The 19,246-nt window shown below is 42.9% G+C and overlaps 1 protein-coding gene across 16 annotated transcripts in view; it reads left to right on the top strand.

The window, feature by feature from the left end:
* The window catches only part of LOC105475109 (phosphodiesterase 8B), a 261,894-nt gene that overhangs the window by 172,348 nt on the left and 70,300 nt on the right, over positions 1-19,246 (top strand). For 9 of the 16 annotated variants that reach the window (XM_071098790.1, XM_011730112.3, XM_011730106.3 and 6 more), the window contains exons 7-10: positions 6,055-6,133; positions 10,638-10,778; positions 12,280-12,368; positions 14,557-14,617. In XM_071098790.1, the coding sequence (XP_070954891.1) occupies positions 6,055-6,133; positions 10,638-10,778; positions 12,280-12,368; positions 14,557-14,617 (370 nt within the window). The remainder of the gene's footprint in view (positions 1-6,054; positions 6,134-10,637; positions 10,779-12,279; positions 12,369-14,556; positions 14,618-19,246) is intronic. The other 7 variants (XM_071098799.1, XM_011730107.3, XM_071098800.1 and 4 more) reach the window with 3 other exon arrangements.

Genomic DNA, 19,246 nt, shown 5'->3' with positions numbered 1-19,246 from the left:
ATAGAATTTTTCTAGAAACCCACGTTGCCTTTACTCCATAATTTATGCCTTTTAATAATGTAGATTAATTGTTATTATTCCTGGTGATCTCTACTGTTTTTAATTGAAGGTTAAAAGACTCAGCACTTTTATTTTAGATGTTTACACAGTAAATATAATTAGAAAGAGGGGGGTTTTATTGTGGTTTAATTCTTCAGCTGTGTATTACCCACAATAAAAAATGAACAGCGCAACACTTCATTGCTTTGATACGCAATTCCATTATTTGATTTTAAATAAGTTTCTGTTTTTTTAGGCAACATTACATGTGATGGCATATGTGAGTTGCCAGGAGATGCCCTAATACAGATTCTGCAGTGCACATGGGGCTCTGGAGGGCTGTCCCAGGAATGTTAGGGGCACCTTGTCCATGATGAACAGGGCAAAAGCAGGCCTGGAAATTTGAAGTAAATATCCCCAGCCAACAAGAGCATAACGAAAAGCCTTCAGGTTATTGTACTGATGAAATCTGTTTAGAGCCAGGGCACCAAAGACTTTTTAAGATCTTATCAGATTCAGAACTTTGCAAGTTTCTAAGTACCTACCATTATGTAAGTACTATACTTCTGACCCCTCACTTACTAGAACTGGTTGGGGGCATTGGACCCATTGTTGAGGTCATAATGAAAAGGCTCAAGTTCTTAATACAAATCAGTGTGAAATTGGTGAATGGACCTGACCCAGGAAGGTAGTGGCCCCAGGAAAGAAGGTTTGCCTGGCACATGGATTATCTTGCCTTCTGCACAAGCTTCAGCTGTTGCTTTTTGGTGGGTTCTGCCTCAACCTTATTCAAGTTATTGCCCTTTTGGGTGTGTGTGTGAACATGTGCGTGATTTTATGTGCATATTCCCAGGTATACTATATCTAGGCCCAGCAGATGGAGGCAGTGACCCATGCCATGGCCCCTCCCCAGCTCCTTAGGGCACTTAGGGACGTCTAGCACATACACCTGCACTCCAAGGCAGGCAAGCACCTCTATCATTTGTTGCAGACTGGGAAAATGAGGCTCTTTATTATACAATGCTAGAATAATTATAGTCTAATTATATAATACTTTCCCCTACAATTCCGCCCCCAGCTGCAGCTAAATATGTAGCATTACTGTCATTCTGCAAGGACAGTCTGTACTGCAGGATGATGGTGAATGTTGAAGGTAGACACCTCTGTCCGGGTCCCGTGTCTAGTGACCATATTTACTTAACCAGGAAACAAAAAGGATCACCTGATGTGATCAAATAGAAAATGTAGTCTAATTTTAAGATTCTATTATATAAAATAACTTTTAAAGATATGAGAACTAAATCACGTATCTGTATGCCTTTGATTAATTACTCTGTTGAATAGAAGAATTTATGAAATGGAGAGTGTCTAGGATAATCTAAATTAAATGATGACTATCTCTTCTGATGTTCTTACACCTCTTTATCATGAAAAGATCTATTTTATCTAAAATAAAGATAATTATTTAGATACTTAGCAGGAGTTTGGGCTGATCGATACATACTAATGCAGTACCAGCTATTGTTTGATTCATTAGTCAGTCTAGAAGTTACATCCAAGTCATTATGTTTATTTCACTCCAAATCTTAAGACAGTAGCAATCCTCAGTTTTAGAAAGAATCAAAATTTTTGATGGACAAAACTCTGTATTCTGTGGAACACCACATCTCTCAGTATTAACAGACATTTATAGAGCACTCTATTCTCAAATGAGCTCTGCGTGATAGCTATTGTGTTACAGGGGTGGAAACTGAGCTGTGAAGGCTTAAAATAACCAGTCGCTATTGCTTTATTGCCCAGTAATGAGTGCTAACAAGTAGCTAAGTCATGATCCTCTTACCTCTTCCACTCCCTGCTCCCAACTCATCCCAGACTCCTACTGGGATGTGGACTTGTGTTCAGAATCTTTTCCCTACAAGCCACCACCTTGCCCAGTCCTACCCTTGTTCCAGGCAGCCTCAGAGTGTGTGTGTGTGTGTGTGTGCGCACGTGTGTGTGTGTGTGTTGGTGGAGTCTAGATAGAGCACTTTTGGAAGAGACACGGGAGATAATGTAACCCAACACCCCGACTGACAGAGGAAAACACTGAGAACCTTCACAGCTACTCAGCATGTTGGTGACTGTGGTGGAGTAGAATCCAGGCATCCTGCTTTTTCAGTCTGGTGCATTTTCCACTCAGCATAGTACTACATTATTTATAGACTTTATACCTGGACCTCTGTAATATTTACCTTTTCTCTCTGGACCTTCAAGGGCTCTTAAGAAGGTGTGGGGAAAATGGTGACACCTGTACTTCATGGGTTTCCACACCTAGGTTACTTTTCCCTTGTGTTTCCTTTTTCTAGTTTTCCAACTTTTTAACCTGAAGAGTAAAACATAAAGATACCTGAGACAAAAGAATTGTATGGTTCCCAAGAACAGATATTAATAAAGCTAAGGTTCTTCTGCCAGAAGAGTATGAATAATTAATACAAGCAATTAAGTTCTAAAACTCTAGAAACATGACTCAAATTGATTATCTCATTTTGCTGCAGGTTTATTTAAATAGAACCATCAACCAAAGAGGTTGAGAGCCTGAATAAACATTGCAGTCTGGTCATGTTTGTCGTGGGGGGTGGGGGTGGGAAATAGTGTGCTCTTTCTACCAATATCCTTTCATTTCAACTGTTGATAAGCATTTACTTTGTCTTGTGGGGCTTTATACTTATTGAAAATTTCATGCTTTGTGGATAATCATAAAATGAATGTTTAATAAATTTTGGAGATTGGATCTAAGATCATGTATAAAGGCAACCTCTTGAATTGATGAAAATGATAATAGTCTGAAGTACCTGTTTATATATTTAGTTGAAACCTGTGTACATAGTTAGAGAAAATACTTAAGCAAGAGAGGAATTTGTCATTTGATAAAATGTGTTAATTAAAGCTTAATTATCCAGCTCTCAAAGTTAACAAATTAGTCCACATAGAGTGTGTTTCTCCACAAGTGACTTCTGAAAGACAGCTGTTGCCCAGGAAATCCCTACGGTGCTTTGTCAAGTTTTGGACCAGGTGCCTGGAAAACACTGTTGATAAGACTAGCTCTTGCTTGTCTCTTATGAGGCAGTGCAGTGACAAATTTGGTAGCAGTTTTAAAGCCCCCTTTTGTTCTTTTCTCTTATTTTAAATTATCATATTTACAAGTGGTGGTACTAAGACAGTATACAGTTCGAATTGGGTAGACTGGAGCAATTTAACTAAGAAAATATACTACTGCACCTGTAAGCCTTTTCAGTTGAGTTAGGTTGATATTCTCCTCTGCTCTGCTAACCCGTATCATGATTACTTGTTTTACTTACCCTCTCACACTGATATCTTCATTTCTGCAACTATAGGATTGGCATCCTGCAGTTGGCTAAAATACTGCACTCTGTACGCATACCTCACTATTATTGAATACTGTTCTTGGTTTGACATTTCAGGTATACTTACGAGAAAAGATAGGCTATGATTCATTTTTTTAACCAAAGCCTTTTGAAAGCCTTAAAGAACAAAGAAGTATTGCTCTGTGATCTGAAACGTAACAACAGGTATCGTGTGTTGAATGCTCATATTGTCCCAAGCACTTCGAGAAATGCCTCACATAAACTATCTGTTTTGATCTTTACAAAAACCAGTGAAATACATATTATTATCCTCATTTTATGGATGAGGAAACTGAGGGCCACTGAAGACAAAAAGTTGCCTCAGGTCGCATAATTGGAAAAATACAGAGCCAGATTTCACCCAGTTCTTTCTGCCTTCTTCCTTCTAAACAGATCAAAATAGGATGACAAAGTTAGAATGCCTTTATGAGTGGAAAAAATAACATTTTTCAGAGTTTTTCTTTTAAAGAAAAAACATCAATCCAGTAAATCAACAGTTTTTTATTTCTTTTTGCAGTGTGTAAGAAAGCTTTTTGTTGGGATTCTTTAAACAGTCAGTATAAATAACAGAGCTCTAGCTACATGCTTGCTGTGTTGGACAGTAAATAGCTTACTGTATTTGGAGTTGCTCTAGATTAGGAAATTGGTTAAAACTGTAACAAAGAAAATGAGAGTCTGATTCCAAATATTGTTTATGCATTTAGTTTGAAAGATGACTTTTTTCCCCCTCAAAGCATATTGTTAACCTTCTTAGTCTGTTAGGATTGCAATAATGAAATATAGTCATGCATCATTTAATGATAGGGCTATGTTCTGAGAAATGTGTCGTTGGACGATTTTGTCATTGTGCAAACATTGTAGAGTGTACTTACACAAACCTAGATGGTATAGCTTACTACACATCTAGGCTACATGGTCTAGCCTGTTGCTCCTAGGTTACAAACCTGTGGAGCATGTTACTGTACTGAATACTGTAGACAGTTTTAACACAATGGTATTTGTGAATTTAAACATAGAAAGGCACAGTAAAAATGCAGCACAGAAAGATTTAAAATGGTGCACTCGTATAAGGCACTTAGCATGAATGGAGCTTGCAGGATTGGGAGTTGCTCTGGGTGAGCTGGGGAGTGAATGGAGAGGGAAGGCGAAGGCCCCGGGCATTATGTGTATATGACTGTAGACTTTAGCAGCTTTGTACTCTAAGGCTACACAAAATTCATTAAAACGTTTTCCTTTCTTCAATAGTAAATTTGCCTTAGCTTACTGCTACTTTTTAACTTTATAAACCTTTATATTTTTAAACTTTTTCACTCTTAAGAACATTTAGCTTAAAACACAAACACATTTCACAGCTGTAGAAAAAAATTTGTTTCTTTATGACATTATTCTGTCAGCTTTTTTCTATTTTTAAATCTTTTTTTTTTTAACTTTTTAAACTTTTTTGTTAAAAATAAGACAACTTTGGCCAGTGCCTACACAGCGTCAGGATCATCAGTATCACTGACTCCCCTCCACATCTTGTCCCACTGGAAGGTCTTCAGGGGCAATAACACACATGGAGCTGTCACCTTCTATGATAACAATGCCTTCTTCTGTGACACCTTCTATGGTAACAATGCCATCTTCTGTGACACCTTCTATGGTAACAATGCCATCTTCTGTGGTACCTTCTATGGTAACGATGCCATCTTCTGTGATACCTTCTATGGTAACAATGCCATCTTCTGTGGTACCTTCTATGGTAACAATGCCATCTTCTGTGGTACCTTCTATGGTAACAATGCCATCTTCTGTGACACCTTCTATGATAACAATGCCATCTTCTGTGACACCTTCTATGATAACAATGCCATCTTCTGTGATACCTCCTGAAGGACCTGCCTGAGGCTGCTTTACAGTTAACTTTTCTTAGTAGTAGAAGGAGTATTTTATCTAAAACAATGATGAATAGTATAGTAAATACATAAACCAGTATCCTAATCATCTCTTATCAAACATTATGTACTGCACATCATTACTGTATTGCTGTATGTTTATACAGCTGATAGTGCAGTGAGCTTGTTTACACCAACATCATCACAGACACGTGAGGATGTTCTGTCTGCTACAACACCACCACCATTGTATATTGAGTCCATTGTTGAAACATCGTTATGAGTTGCATTGCTGTACCTTAAACTGAGTAATTAATAAGCAACAGAAATGTATTGCTCACAGTTCTGGAGGTTGAGAAGTCCAAGATCAAGGTGCCAGCGGGTTCTGTGTCTGGTGAGGGCCCGTTCCTCATAGAGAGGACCCTCTCTATGCCCTCACATGGCAGAAAGTGCAAGGGAGCCCACTGGAGCCTCTTTAATAAAGGCACTAATCCCATTCATGAGGACGAAGCCCCACAGACTTAGCCACTTCCCAAAGGCTCTGCATCTTCATACAATCACATTGGATGTTAGATTCCAACATATGAACTTTTGGGAGACATCAGCAGTCAGACCATGGCAGTAACAAAAAGTACGTAGATTTGATGAACCTGGTATCTATTTACTTTGTTAAATTAACAGATGAAATGTGAATGGTTTTCATAGAAGAACTAACTTCAATCTTTTATAACTTTCAGGGCCTGTAATTCAGTGTTTACAGCATTAGATCACTGTCATGAAGCCATAGAAATAACAAGCGATGACCACGTGATTCAGGTATGGAAAGAAACCATCTCTATCATTAACATTCAAAATGAACCTTTCAGGTTTAAGCCACACTTTTTATCAAGTACTTTCCCATCAACCTCACATATCAGCACATTTTCTTAGGAGAAATAAATATCAAGCTGTGCAAAGAATACTGATAGACTTAAGAATTAGATATTCAATAAAGAACAAAAAATGATTACTTCAGATCAGAACCTGCAATTTCTTTGACAGAAATGGGGTTTAAGAAAATTTATTTTTTGAGACAGATTCTCATTCTGTCGCCCAGGCAGTGGTCATCTTGGCTCAGTATAATTTCTGCCTCTCAGGTTCCAGTGATTCTTGTTCCTCTAAGTAGCTAGGATTACAGGCATATTACAGGCATACACTCAGCTAATTTTTATATTTTTAGTAGAGATGGGGTTTTACCATGTTGGCCAGGTTGGTCTCAAACTCCTGGCCTCAAGTGATCCACCTGCCTTGGCCTCCCAAAGTGCTGGGATTATAGGCGTGAGTCACTGCACCCAGCTAGAACTGGGGTAAATTCTTTTGACCATCTGTGAAGACACTATTCACATAGAAGTAAGTCAGAATGGTACAGTAAATGCTTATAAATGTCTATGGAACAGAATATTTTCAAAGACATTCATTTGTTTACCTGCAGTGGGTATTCTAATTATAAAGCATTCTTACATGAATGTCATCTTCCTAAGGAAATGTGTGTAGCAGAGAAACCTTTCAAGAAATGAGGTATTCTTATTATAATTGTTGGAAAGTAAGACATCTGTATTTGTAAAATACTCTGAAATATAGACTTTCCACGAATTGGTGCTTGTTTGCCTGCAGTTGGTTTGCAGAGTGGCATGGAGTGTGAGGAGCACTTGTCATCAGTAGAGCACCAAAGACAGTGGGCAACACACAGTGAAGCCCACAGCAGAAGCCTCACATTTGTCTGCCCTCATCTCCCAGTGCACACGTACACACCCCGTTCTCATACCAGACCAATAACATCAGTAGCCCACCCTGCCTAGGCCTTGTCATCAGCACTTTCATTAGGTTGTCTCGTTTCTATTCAGTAAGGGTAGGAAAGAGAAATCATTGCCCTATAGTGCAGATGAGGAAACTGAGTCCCAACAAGGTCAAGGAACTTATCCAAGGAAAGCCTTAGTACTAAATATCAGAACTAAAATATGTAGTCATGTCTCCAAAGCCTTCCTACCTGGTTTCCTGTTTAGCTGTATTGTTAGAATATGTTTTCTGGCTGCCCCCTTGAAGTGTATCTGAAGGCTTCTTCATGTTGCTGGCTATTAGTGGCCCACCTGCCCACAGGTCTGCCTCTTGGACCTCAGAGAGAGTCCGACATGTTTCTGTTACAGACCAAGCACAAAAATCCCACGTCTCCCTTACTTATACCCAGACTTGAACAATCAAATCTATTCATGAAGCACATTTTCTTGGCACTTCCCTGTTTTGCAGTGTGCAGCTGGATTTGATTTCAGAAATGAGGAGAAGGGACTCCCTGCCCCTCCACCTGTAATCTAACAAACAACTTCTAGAATAGGGAACAGTCTTTCATTCTCCAGTTATCAATTGGTGGTTAGAAAACCTGTATCCCTGGGAGAGGTACTATTGTGATGGTGTCACATTATGATATTAATCATCTCCCAGCCTTTGCCATGAACAGAAAGAAACAGGTGCATGACGCCAGTATAACAGATGCTGTAAAGGAGAGGTGGAAGGAGAGTCACTGCCTTTAAAGGGAAACTTGGATTCTGAAAGAAGACCTTACAGCTTTTTTCTCTGGGAACCTTTTCATCCTCCTTTAGGAAAATGTACCAGCAATCTGTAGTATGGAACTTAAAACGAGAAGAAGGAGAAAGGAGCTGGATAGAGGATGTTATATGTATGGTGAAATTACCTATGTGCTATAAATTTTGAGGATGTCATCACTGGATGGGATAGTTCATGTATGATTTTACTTGATATCAGCATCCTTTTCAGGGCACTCCAATCAAATAGTTAGATGCTTTTTTGAGTACAAATCTTCAGAGGTCAAGTAGCAGCACTTAAAATTTAGAAGCAATACCTATCTATCTGTGTCTATCCATCTATTATCTATCCACCCATCCATCCCTCCCTCCTATCCTTCCTCTCTTCCTCCATGCCACTATCTATCTAAACTATATATTTTCTTTAAAACGCTTAATATGGTACTTGCCATATACGAGGCTCAGTTCTAAGCATTTTACATATACTCATTTATTTCTTGAAGCAATCCTATGAATCACATATCACTATTGTACTCATTTTGCAGATGGGGAAACTGAAAACTAGGGAAGTTAAGTAATTTGTCCATGGTTTTGTAGCTAGTAATTGTCAGAGCCAGGATTTGAACTTAGGTGCCTTGGCTCCAGAATCCATATCTGGGAGTACCTGCTGCATTCTGAGGTTGCAGGAACCCTGGTGTGAAAGAAGGGCCATGACTTCTACCCAAATTTACAACTTAATAGGGAAGGCAGAAGGAACACATATGAAAAGGTGTCAGAATATAGCTAACAAATAAAGAAAATAACATATTCTCTAATGTTTTCTATTCATTCATCAAATAGTTACTAAACAGTCCTGAGTATCCAAAGATCGATTCAAAATAGCCTTTGCCCTTGAGGAGTTGAATGTCCACTGGGAAAGAGAGATAAACAAAAATTTAAAATCGGTGTAATAAGTCACTGAAAGTCTGCACAGGCATCAGTGGCAGCTCTTGGGAGTGGACTAGGTTAGGGGAGTCAGGGAAGGCTTCCTGGAAGAAAAGAGGGATAAATTGGAGTTGGAGAGGGAAAGAGACCGGGAAAGGAATTGTAAGCAGAGAAAGCACGTGGGGGAAAGGCCGGGAGATGAGGGAGACATGCAGACAGCTCAGCAGCCTGCAGGGGTGGCCCAGGGAGGTGTGAGACTGGCTTTGTGAGCAGGGGCCACACTGTAAGTGATGCCCTTCCCTGCCTAGGGAGAGCCCTGACTACTACATGTCAGTGATGGGGCCAGGGGTTGGGGGTCTGGAGTTCCGTGAAGACAATATCAGGCCGCCTCCTCTTCAGTCACCCACCAAAGGCCTGATGACCAGAGCATCTTCCAAACCCCTTCAACTCTCAGGGGTGATCATGTTAATGGAAGCTGTGTCTCCCAGGGAACAGCTCCCTAACTGTCCCCACGCCACCCCGTTCATGACTGCTGCCATCGCAGTTGAGGGCAAGAGTGATTACAGTTGGTTCGAACATCTCCGAAGTAGCAGATGGATGCAATTTAAGCCCAAAGAAATTCATGACCCAGATGCAGTCTGTTTACATTTTCCCCACATTCTTTACCGCTTGTCTCTCTGCATTCAGCCCCCATCTGTGATCTTTGAAAAGAAATCAGAGGGTGGGACAGGACCTGGGAGTTAGCTAAGGTCATGGCTCTAAATTCCAGGACCCCAGGCAGAATTTTGGAAAGAAACCTCTGAGTCTGCTGGCCCCAGAATCTGCCGAGGGGAGCTTCACATCTGCCTGAGCCCAGCACTGAAAGGGCTGCCTCCTGCCCAAGCCATTTAACTGAATTTATTGTTCTGATTCTACTGGTAGTGGCCCCAAACTGTAGCAAATATTGATCGATAGGTAGTGGCAATTGGAAAGGAGACATGAGAAATCCAGTTGCAGAGATGTGTATAATACAGGCCACCACTGTTAAACGGAGTTCTTATTTGTTCATTTGTTTGTTTATAAGAAGCAGGGTCTTGCTGTGTTGCCTGGGCTGGAGTGCAACGGTGCAATCACAGCTCACTGCAGCCTCAAACTCCCAGGCTCCAGTGATCCTTCTGCCTCAGCCTCCTGAATAGTAGGGACTACAGGTGTGTGCCACAACAACTGGCTAATTTCTTTTTATTTTTGTAGAGGTGTTTTTTTTAAATTTTTTATTTTGTGTTTTCCAGGCTGTTCTTGAACTCTTGGGCTCAGCTGATCCTCCTGCCTCAGCTTCCCAAAGGGCTGGAATTGAATTACAGGCGTGAGCCACTGTGCCCAGCCTGAAACTGTTTTTTGTTTTTTTTTAACTACAAACATATGGACCCAGTCCTAATTTATTTTTATTTCTTTTCTTTTCTTTTTTTTTTTTTTTTGTCTGCGTTTTTCCTTATTCATGGGGTAGTAGATGGTGAATGAGTTCCCCAAGAGGCTGGTACTGCTAGATGAGGGCTTCCTGTTTTTTTCCTGCTGAAGTTTCTTCTGATTTCCTACAGAGGATCAGGATGGCAGTTGAATGAATGCATTGCTGCCAGGAAGGAGGGAACTCCTCCAGGAAGGGTTTGGGGATGGAGCGGGGCCGCAGCACCTGGCCAGCCAACTGCATTAGAGGATGTTTGCCCTGGGAACTTCTTGCTTGATATTCCTCTGGGTCCCAACAAGTCTTCCTACGGGGCACACAGACGTTTCATGAACTCTGTCTTGTGTCCCCGCACTGATCTCTACCCACCTCCCATTAACAGTATGTCAACCCAGCCTTCGAAAGGATGATGGGCTACCACAAAGGTGAGCTCCTGGGAAAAGAACTCGCTGATCTGCCCAAAAGCGATAAGAACCGGGCAGACCTTCTCGACACCATCAATACATGCATCAAGAAGGGAAAGGTGGGTTACACCAGCAAAACCAATCCACAAACCCTCTCCCCAATGCACTTTTTTTTCTGTGGGTTTTAGAATTTCATCCTTAAGATTAGCTTCTTTAATAATGTCATAATTAAGTGAAAGATCTTTTATTTTTGCAAAATGAGTTCATTTTTGAGTTAACTTTGGAACTCAAGTGAATCTGGTGCTTATCATTATGTTACAGAATATGGGGATTTTGTGTAAAAACATTTCATCCTGTGCATGAGTATATCCCATCTGCCATTGCTGGAATATTGTGGGTATCTCTGAGCAGAGTTCCACCCAGAGAGCTGTTGTGTTTTTTCAGTTTATCCAGTGTTTGGGGGACTAGACCTATTTAATATCAGTATTTATAGGTAGACCAGGTTTTTCCCCAGTTTTTCTTTTCTGTTCTCTGATCACTGTTCAACATACATTTGTAGCTTCCTCCTCCCAGCTGCACCTGTTCCTCCAGTGGCTTCCCCTTCATCTGGGTAGATGAAGGTAATGATGGAAGTCTGAGAGGAGTTTTCCCTGAAGCCCTCTCCTCCTGTGGAGCACTGCCTCTCATCGCTGGAACTGCCTGTGCATTTTCTGTTAAGCATTCAGAATGCTTCTTCACATACACTTTATTTCATCTTCCTTTCTGTGATGCGAAGTAGTTAGATAAGCACTGTATCCATTTAATAGAGGGAACATTTTAGAGGGATAAGATAAATTTGGATTATAGATGATGATCAAAAATGTTTTTTAACTGGGGCAATGAGACCAAAAAGGAAACAAGACATTGTTAACTATTCCAAAAATTGTTGCCAAAAGAATACAGCCACACATACCAAGGTGCATACCAATTAGCCACCTTATGTGATAGAGGGGGCAAGAAATGGCTGCAGGGAATCTCAGTTTCTGATTAGCCAAACCTCCCAGGTTCAGAGAGCAGGAACCTTTACTCTCCCTTTGGCCTCGTTCATGGAAACTATGAGGAGCCAGACTAACCCCTGAGAAGCCTTGGCTGGGGGGCCCATAGGATGTTAGGAAGATGATGGGGCTTCAGCGAGTGTTAAATAGACATGAATTTATAAGCAGATTTTCTGCATCCTAATGTGGGCAAGTTACCTAGACTCTCTGAGCCTCAGTTTACCCATCTGTAAATTTAGTATGATAATGCCAAGTTCACAGATTGCTGTGAAGATTTTGAGAGAGACCTCTGAAGAATCCTTTGACCTGGTGCCACAGCAGCCATAGGGCTGAGAGCAGAATTCCAGCCACAGGTCAAGTGTCCTGGAAGCTGGGACAGACAGCCTGTTGGTGGATATGTGGATCTGTGGTCTTGTCTTCACACATGTGGCCACATCAGCATTGAATTGAGTACAACAATACAGCAGGCATTGTGAAATGTAATGAAAGCATGTGGGAACGTTCCTTCGCAGCCGGCTGAGACCCTCTGCAGGAGCAGCTGTCATCCTTGACTGAAGGATTTTAAGAGCTCTCTTTGTCCATGTAGGAGTGGCAGGGGGTTTACTATGCCAGACGGAAATCCGGGGACAGCATCCAACAGCACGTGAAGATCACCCCAGTGATTGGCCAAGGAGGGTGAGAGCAAACTGTTCAACTCTTTTAGCTGAAGATAAAGACTCAAGGCCCTCATGGGCATTGCAATGCCAGTATGAGCCTTACATCCCCAAATGCAGTAGGGTTGTGCTGAATGTAGTATTGACCGAGGGCGCTTCCACTCAGCTGGCAGCAACCCCCATACGTGGTTTTCCATGTCTTTATGAAGCATCACCCCAGCCTCCCACCTCCACCTGATCACCTATGCCTTCTGTCATTCCCAGTGTGCTCTAAAGGGGCTTGATTTCTGGGCTTCCCTTCCCCATAACAACAATGATCTCCTGCCAGTGCTCTCTGGCCTCTGCACTCAGTGCATAGGGAGCTACCCTTTTCTCCTGCTTGAGACCCTCACCCCATGCTGGTTCCTCCAGGCCAGTTCTAGGCTTGTTCCTCCGAGGCCCACTGTTTATGCAGAGAAAGGTGTGTCTGACCAGGAGCTGAGGGCATCTCAATCCACTGAATCTCAGATTACCAGAGAAGGTTCTCTGTTATGTGGAGAGATAAGAAAAATATGCATTTCCTCTTCCTTCCTCCAGTTAAATTTTGTGAGATTTACAAAGCCAAACAGGACCCCGTAACCATACGTCATGGTAAGCCTTGGGAAGCCGGCCTGAAGGTCCACACCAGGTTCATAGTTTGGGTGTATAAGGAGCACAACATTGTGTGACATGTCAGAAAAAGATGAGGCCACAGTCATCCTGCCAATAACTGGAACAGGAGCCCCACCTGTGACTCTTAGGACTACCTGAGTTCATTGCAAATTGTTGCATGAATAGAAAACAAGATGTTTTGTAAAATCAGCCAGGTAGCCAGGTATTTGTAATAGCTTGTTTCCTCTCCAATTTTGGTTAGTTTCAAAATTGCTCTCCCATCAATGCAGGCTACCTCCTGTCAATACCACCTGGTATTTCATGCCATTTTGTAATTTGCAGCTCCCTTTTTGCTTCATTCTGGATGATGGGGGCACTGACAGGCCCCTGACCGAGGTTGTGAGCTGGAGAGAGGCTGCCCCTCCGCCCTCCTCCTGAGCAGCCCGGCCTCAGCGTAGCCATTCTCACACACAGGCAGTGCTGAGAGCCGTGGGGTGGAGATGATGCCCATGGCTGTCGTGTTGTTTTTATCCTCATCCTTATACCATCTCCTCAGAAAATCAAAGCTAAGAATCCCTTTTTGTGTGTGTGACCAGAATCATTAGGCAACCAAAGCAGAGGAGACGTGCTATTGCCTGTTAATTTCCATCAGAGTACATTTTTCTGATCTCTCTGATTTTACAGAGAAGAAAAAGAAGTTCTTTTGTCCAGACACAATTTCCAGTGTTATTTTCCCTGTAATTGTAGGCAGTGAGCTATCAGAGGCAATTCTTACTAAAAGTAGGGAAATTTTACCTCTTCCTAGTTGGGTGAAGTTTATTACAGAGTAACCAGTATTTTCTATCCTCTTTTCAGAGGCCTACAGAGAAAAGTGAATCAGGTAAAAAGAGAGAGAAAGTGGGGCACCCCACGGGCTTCTGGGGGCAGAAAGCCTAATGTAACTCTCTGGATTTCATGGCTTTACTCTCAGTAAAATATTGACTGTGAGCTGATTTTTGCCTGGGGCTGAGGCACCTGTAGTCTTTTGCCCGGTTTTCCTTGTGACAGTGATAAAAAGTGAGACCACCCACTGAGTTTCAGGACCCAGTCCATGACCTTGAAATGAGAGGATTTTTATGTGCCTGAAAAGTGCCATTATTATGACAATTATAGTGTGAAAGAATATGGGATATTTAGTATAGAAACAGCAGCCATGAAATGTGGTCATTGTCCAAATGAATCTTTTGTAGCTATGCAATTGTTAGTGTCAGCAGAATTAAAACTAATTTGTAGCAGCATTTTATCCTATCAACTGAAGATATCTAGGAACCTAACTTTAGGAGTCAGTTACAAAATGAGATACCCACTAGGGAAGTGTTTCTGAGCCCGCTGTGATGTATAAAGGAGGCCCAGTTTCCAAAGGCATGTGTGGGCTCTGTGTGAAAACTGTGTTTTCTGTAGATTGAGTCTTGCTTGAATTTTAAAGCTGCCCTAGGATGAACCCTGGAGTTTAGCTTTAAGAAGTCTGTTGACGTTTTTATTTGGCAATTTGTTGAATCATCTCGTATCTGACTCACTAATAATTGATTGTTTGTTATTAGGAAAATTAGGCATTTTGTCTCCCTCAAGAAACTGTGTTGTACCACTGACAATAATAAGCAGGTACAGTATCAGCTCACTTTGTTTGCTCTGTCCGTTTGGCCGTGCGTCACCTCTGTTCTCTGCTTGTCTCACCACTGTTCTCTGCTTGTCTTTCTCCATGTCTAATTGTAGCTGCCAATTAAGCAGATTTATGGGAAAAGTAGGTTCCTCTGACAAATTTTTTTATTTCCCAGCACACCTATATCACTTTATTTGTAGTGCACATTGGTTATGATTTAGCTTGTGGCTGAGGAACTCTCCAGACTAATATATGAAGGCACAAAGTTCTTCCTCCAAATAAAAAAAAGTCCTATTTTTTATCTTAATTTCTTAATCAGTTGGAAAGTTATATCAATTTGAGCATTTCACCCCTACAAATTCATATCAAAAACAAGAATCATTCCAAAATAGTACTGCGATTTTTTTCTTACCCTTACATCATACAGAGCAATACATCTGAATGTTATCATCTGCAGTAACAGAATTTTAAGAAGCCACTGTATTTAATAACTTTTTTTTTTTTTTTTTTTTTGAGACAGAGTCTTGCTCTGTCACCCAGGCTGCAGTGCAGTGGCACAATCTCGGCTCGTTGCAGGCTCCACCTCCCGGGTTCACACCATTCTCCTGCCTCAGCCTCCCAAGTAGCTGGGACTACAGGTGCCTGCCACCATGCCTAGCTAATTTTTTTGTATTTTTAGTAGAGATGGGGTTTCACCGTGTTAGCCAGGATGGACTCAATCTCCTGACCTCGTGATCTGCCCACCTCGGCCTCCCAACATGCTGGGATTACAGGCGTTAGCCACCGCGCCTGGGTAATTTTGTAATGGAGGGCAACATTGGTATGGGTATTTTTTCTATTTGATTAGTACTTTTACTACTGGATTATGTGTATTTTCACTTCATGCATTATAATTTATAGATTAACAAGTATACAACAAGCATAATTATCAGTGATCTATTTTTGAAAACTTACAACATGTGGTCTTTGATTTTTATGAAGATTTTAAAGAGGGACAGTATCTCTAAGGGATTTCAAGGGCTTCTGTGGCATAATCCATTTTAGTAGAGGATGGCAGAGATGTGTGAAGTGCTGGATGAGAAGGTGAAGCCCAGCCAGGCCTGGAGATCAACTGGAACCAGCAGGATGTGAGTAGACAGTGTGGTGAGCGCAGTGAGCCCGTGAGGGTCTTCAGTCGGTTGTCTCAGGCTATCAAAGGGGTCCATGTCCATGTGCTCCTTTGTAAGATATAGTTCAAGATAAAAATCCTTCCTCCAGTACTGAGAATTTCATCTGAAATCAGGACGTTTTCACGTAATACCATGAAGTCATACAAGAGCCAAGTCCTTGGAGACCTCTGGTAAAGGAAATAATGGCCTTTCATAGGAAAAAAAAGTGTTCCAACAGCCTTATTGCTACATACCAGGAGAAAGAATGAGTTCTTCTTAAGAGCTGACACAGGCAGAAGGAGAGGGACAGGACACCTGGTGTCTCTTTCAAGACGAACTTCTGAACACAAGTAGTGCAGACCAGCATTTCTTGGCTGTGGATCCATAGTAGAGGACACAGGTCCCCTGGGGCTCATTCATTCTCATGCCAGAAATTGACCAAGTACAATTCATGCCTTTCCCCTACCAACTCAGCCTTGCTCCTCTTCCTCACCCTCTTTCTCACTTAATGACGGGGACCCCCACTCTCCCTGTCACCAGTCTCCCTGCAACTCCATGTGCTCAAGTCCTACCAGTCCTTCATGGCCCAGTGCAAGAAACATTAAGTACCACCTTCTTCCTGAAGGCCCCTGAGGTACCCTCTTTTCTTTGTGTCACCCCCCAACCACCAGCATCATCTTCACAGCTATTTGTGTGCTAAACTGCCCTCTCCCCTCTAGCAGGGCCACTGGTCTGTGCTGTCCTTGTGTGCCCACACTGCCTGGCATGTAGTAGGCCCTCAAGCTGGTGGCTAGCGTTAATGAAACTGAATGTCTCAGTCCTGGCCTCCTGTCAGCTGTAAAGCCCTCCTGCCTCACAGGGGGAGCAGGCAGGTCCTTAGCACAGGACTCTAGCATGCAGGGGTGGGGGGCCACCTGCTTTTTTTCTGACGCTCTAAATAGAAACGCCTTTACTACCATGAATTAGCTGCTGCTCCTAGAAAAGTGGAAACGCAGAGCTCAGATACCCTGAGCCATTGACGTCACCTAATGGTACTGCACAGGCCTAGAGAGACATTTAGATTTTCTAATAACAAAGCATTTTTATACCTCTGGCTAGCTACAGTGTTTTTCCTCCTCGTCAAAGGAGGCTGCAGCGAATGGCAATGGGATCTGTGCTGGGGAGGGCTCCTGTCTGCCGGCAGTTCCAGTGGCGCAGTTTTCTGGGGTTTAGCCCTGATGTCAAAATTGGCCCATGGGTTTGCATTTTAACAAGGTGTGACGCGGTAAGCCAGGCTGCTGCCTCCTGGTAGGGTTTGCTGTCAGCAAAGATCTCTTTTCCTTCATGAGCCCTTTAGCTTTTTGCCAAGAGGCTGGAAATGCTCAGTGAGGTTTGTCTGTTGTCTTCCTCTCCTCTGCACACATACTTTCTCCCCAAATATGTGTTAAACACCTGTTCTGTGCTGGCACCAGGGACACGATGCATCTGCCCCCAATGTCAGGGAGGCCACAGACAGGTAAACAGAATAAATACAATGCAGCACAGAGGAAATGTGAACCAAGCACTGGAGAAGCTCAAAACCCAGGACCTAAGGAGGCTGTCTGGGATTTTTAGGTATTGTCTAAAACATGGGCCAACAAACTAGAGCCTGCAGGCCAAATGTGGCCTGCTCTGTAAGTAAAGTTGTATTGAAACACGGCCACACTCTCTTGTGTGTTGTGCCTCTGGCTGCTTTCATACTATGGCTACAGAGCTGAGGCCATGTGGCCTGCAGAGCCTAAATATTTACCCTCTGGTCCTGCACAGAAAAAGGTTGCTGACTTCATTTCTTGAAGATAATTTTCTTTCTTGGATGTTCCATTTTCTTAGGCCAGCAACAGTCTGCCCTGACCTCCCAGAAGTACCCCTTCTCCCCTTCATACACTTCTTGGGGCACCTATTGCCTTCATGCCAGCCTCTGCGTCCTGTCTCAAACCTATCTCAATCCCTCCATACTGGTGCGGACACGAGAACCTAGGTCCCCTGAGGCTTTTTCCTTTTCACAAGGACAAAATCCAAATGCAAATTCGTGGCTCAAACTTCAGAATTTCAAGGATCTGCAACCATGGTCCAGGAGTCATACTTGCATAGGGAAAAAAGGAGGCAGTTAGAGCCCTGACATTATATCAGCTCTTGTGTTTTGTTTTGTTTTGTTTTGTTTTGTTTGGGACAGAGTCTCGCTCTGTTGCCCAGGCTGGAGTGCAGTGGCACGATCTCGGCTCACTGCAACCTCTGCCTCCTGGGTTCAAGCGATTCTCCTGCCTCAGCCTCCCAAGTAACTGGGATTATAGGTGTGCACCACGGTGCCCGGCTAACTTTTGTACTTTGTGGAGACAGGGTTTCACCATGTTGGCCAGGCTGGTCTTAAACTCCTGACCTCAAGTGATCCACCTGCCTCAGCCTCCCGAAGTGCTGGGATTACAGGTATAAGCCACTGCACCCAGCCATCAGCTCTTATTCTTTTTACATTTTAATGTGGCTACTACAAGTTTTAAATTACATATGTGGTTTGCATGTGTGGCTCACACAGTATTTTTATTGGACAGACCTGGTCTGAACTTTCCCTCCCATGCCAAATCCTATCACAGATTCACCTCACTTGCCCTTGTGCAGGTGATGGGATGCTAATGAGCTACAGACATCCTCTCGTTTCTAGCAATGAGTCAGCTCCAGACTCACTGAGCCTCCAGGAAACCATGCTGTAACCAGTTTCCCAGGCCCCTAGGAGGCTTTTACCCTCACTGAGGACATTCTGATGGGTGCTTAAGCAAACCTATAGAGAGTGTCTTTGCGGGGAGATGCAGGGCCCCTTTCAGTCATTCTCAAACTGCTGCAGAAAGTTAGGCCTCACTTTCTAGAGCTCTTTGGTGGACAGTGGGGAGTACCATGTCCTACTGAGTGTACTCAGGCAAGGGGACACCACAGCCCTCATAAAACTGAGCAGAAGTGGGATGCATGGGAGCCAGTGAGGGCCAGTGGACAGTTAGACACAGTCATCATCCCTGAGTTGTCTGGGCAGCAAAGTGGGGAAGGCTTATTCTCAAAGAGACCACACATGCTTAGAAACCCTTTAGCCATGGGTTGAGATGGTGGGTTAAAGGAGATGGTAATCCTCCCCTAATTAGAATGACCTCCTGCCCTTTCGTGGGAACAGAGCAAGGCCACCAGTTGATAGCTAGTAAGATATTTTTTCCTGGCACAGCCTGGCCTCACCAGCGTGTCACAGAGAGACTGCCCCACAGTTCTCACCAGGCTCTAGGACCTTCTCTCCAAGCCCAGCAGGTCCTGGAACATGGGCCTTGTCTGAGATGTGTGCAGTCTGAGTGTGACTGACAGGCTGCTCCATTAAGCACCCTTGGTTGATTTATGTCTTGCCTGGCAGGACTGTGCTCACAGCCCCCTGAACCCACAAGGACCCAAGGACTCAAGGACTCTGTAGTTGCCTGTGCCCAGTACTCCAGGAAG

This window comes from Macaca nemestrina, chromosome 6 (genome assembly GCF_043159975.1).
Source record: "Macaca nemestrina isolate mMacNem1 chromosome 6, mMacNem.hap1, whole genome shotgun sequence".
NCBI lineage: Eukaryota > Metazoa > Chordata > Mammalia > Primates > Cercopithecidae > Macaca > Macaca nemestrina.
Note: the sequence above shows the minus strand (reverse complement) of the source record. Positions and strands in the feature narration are given on the sequence as shown.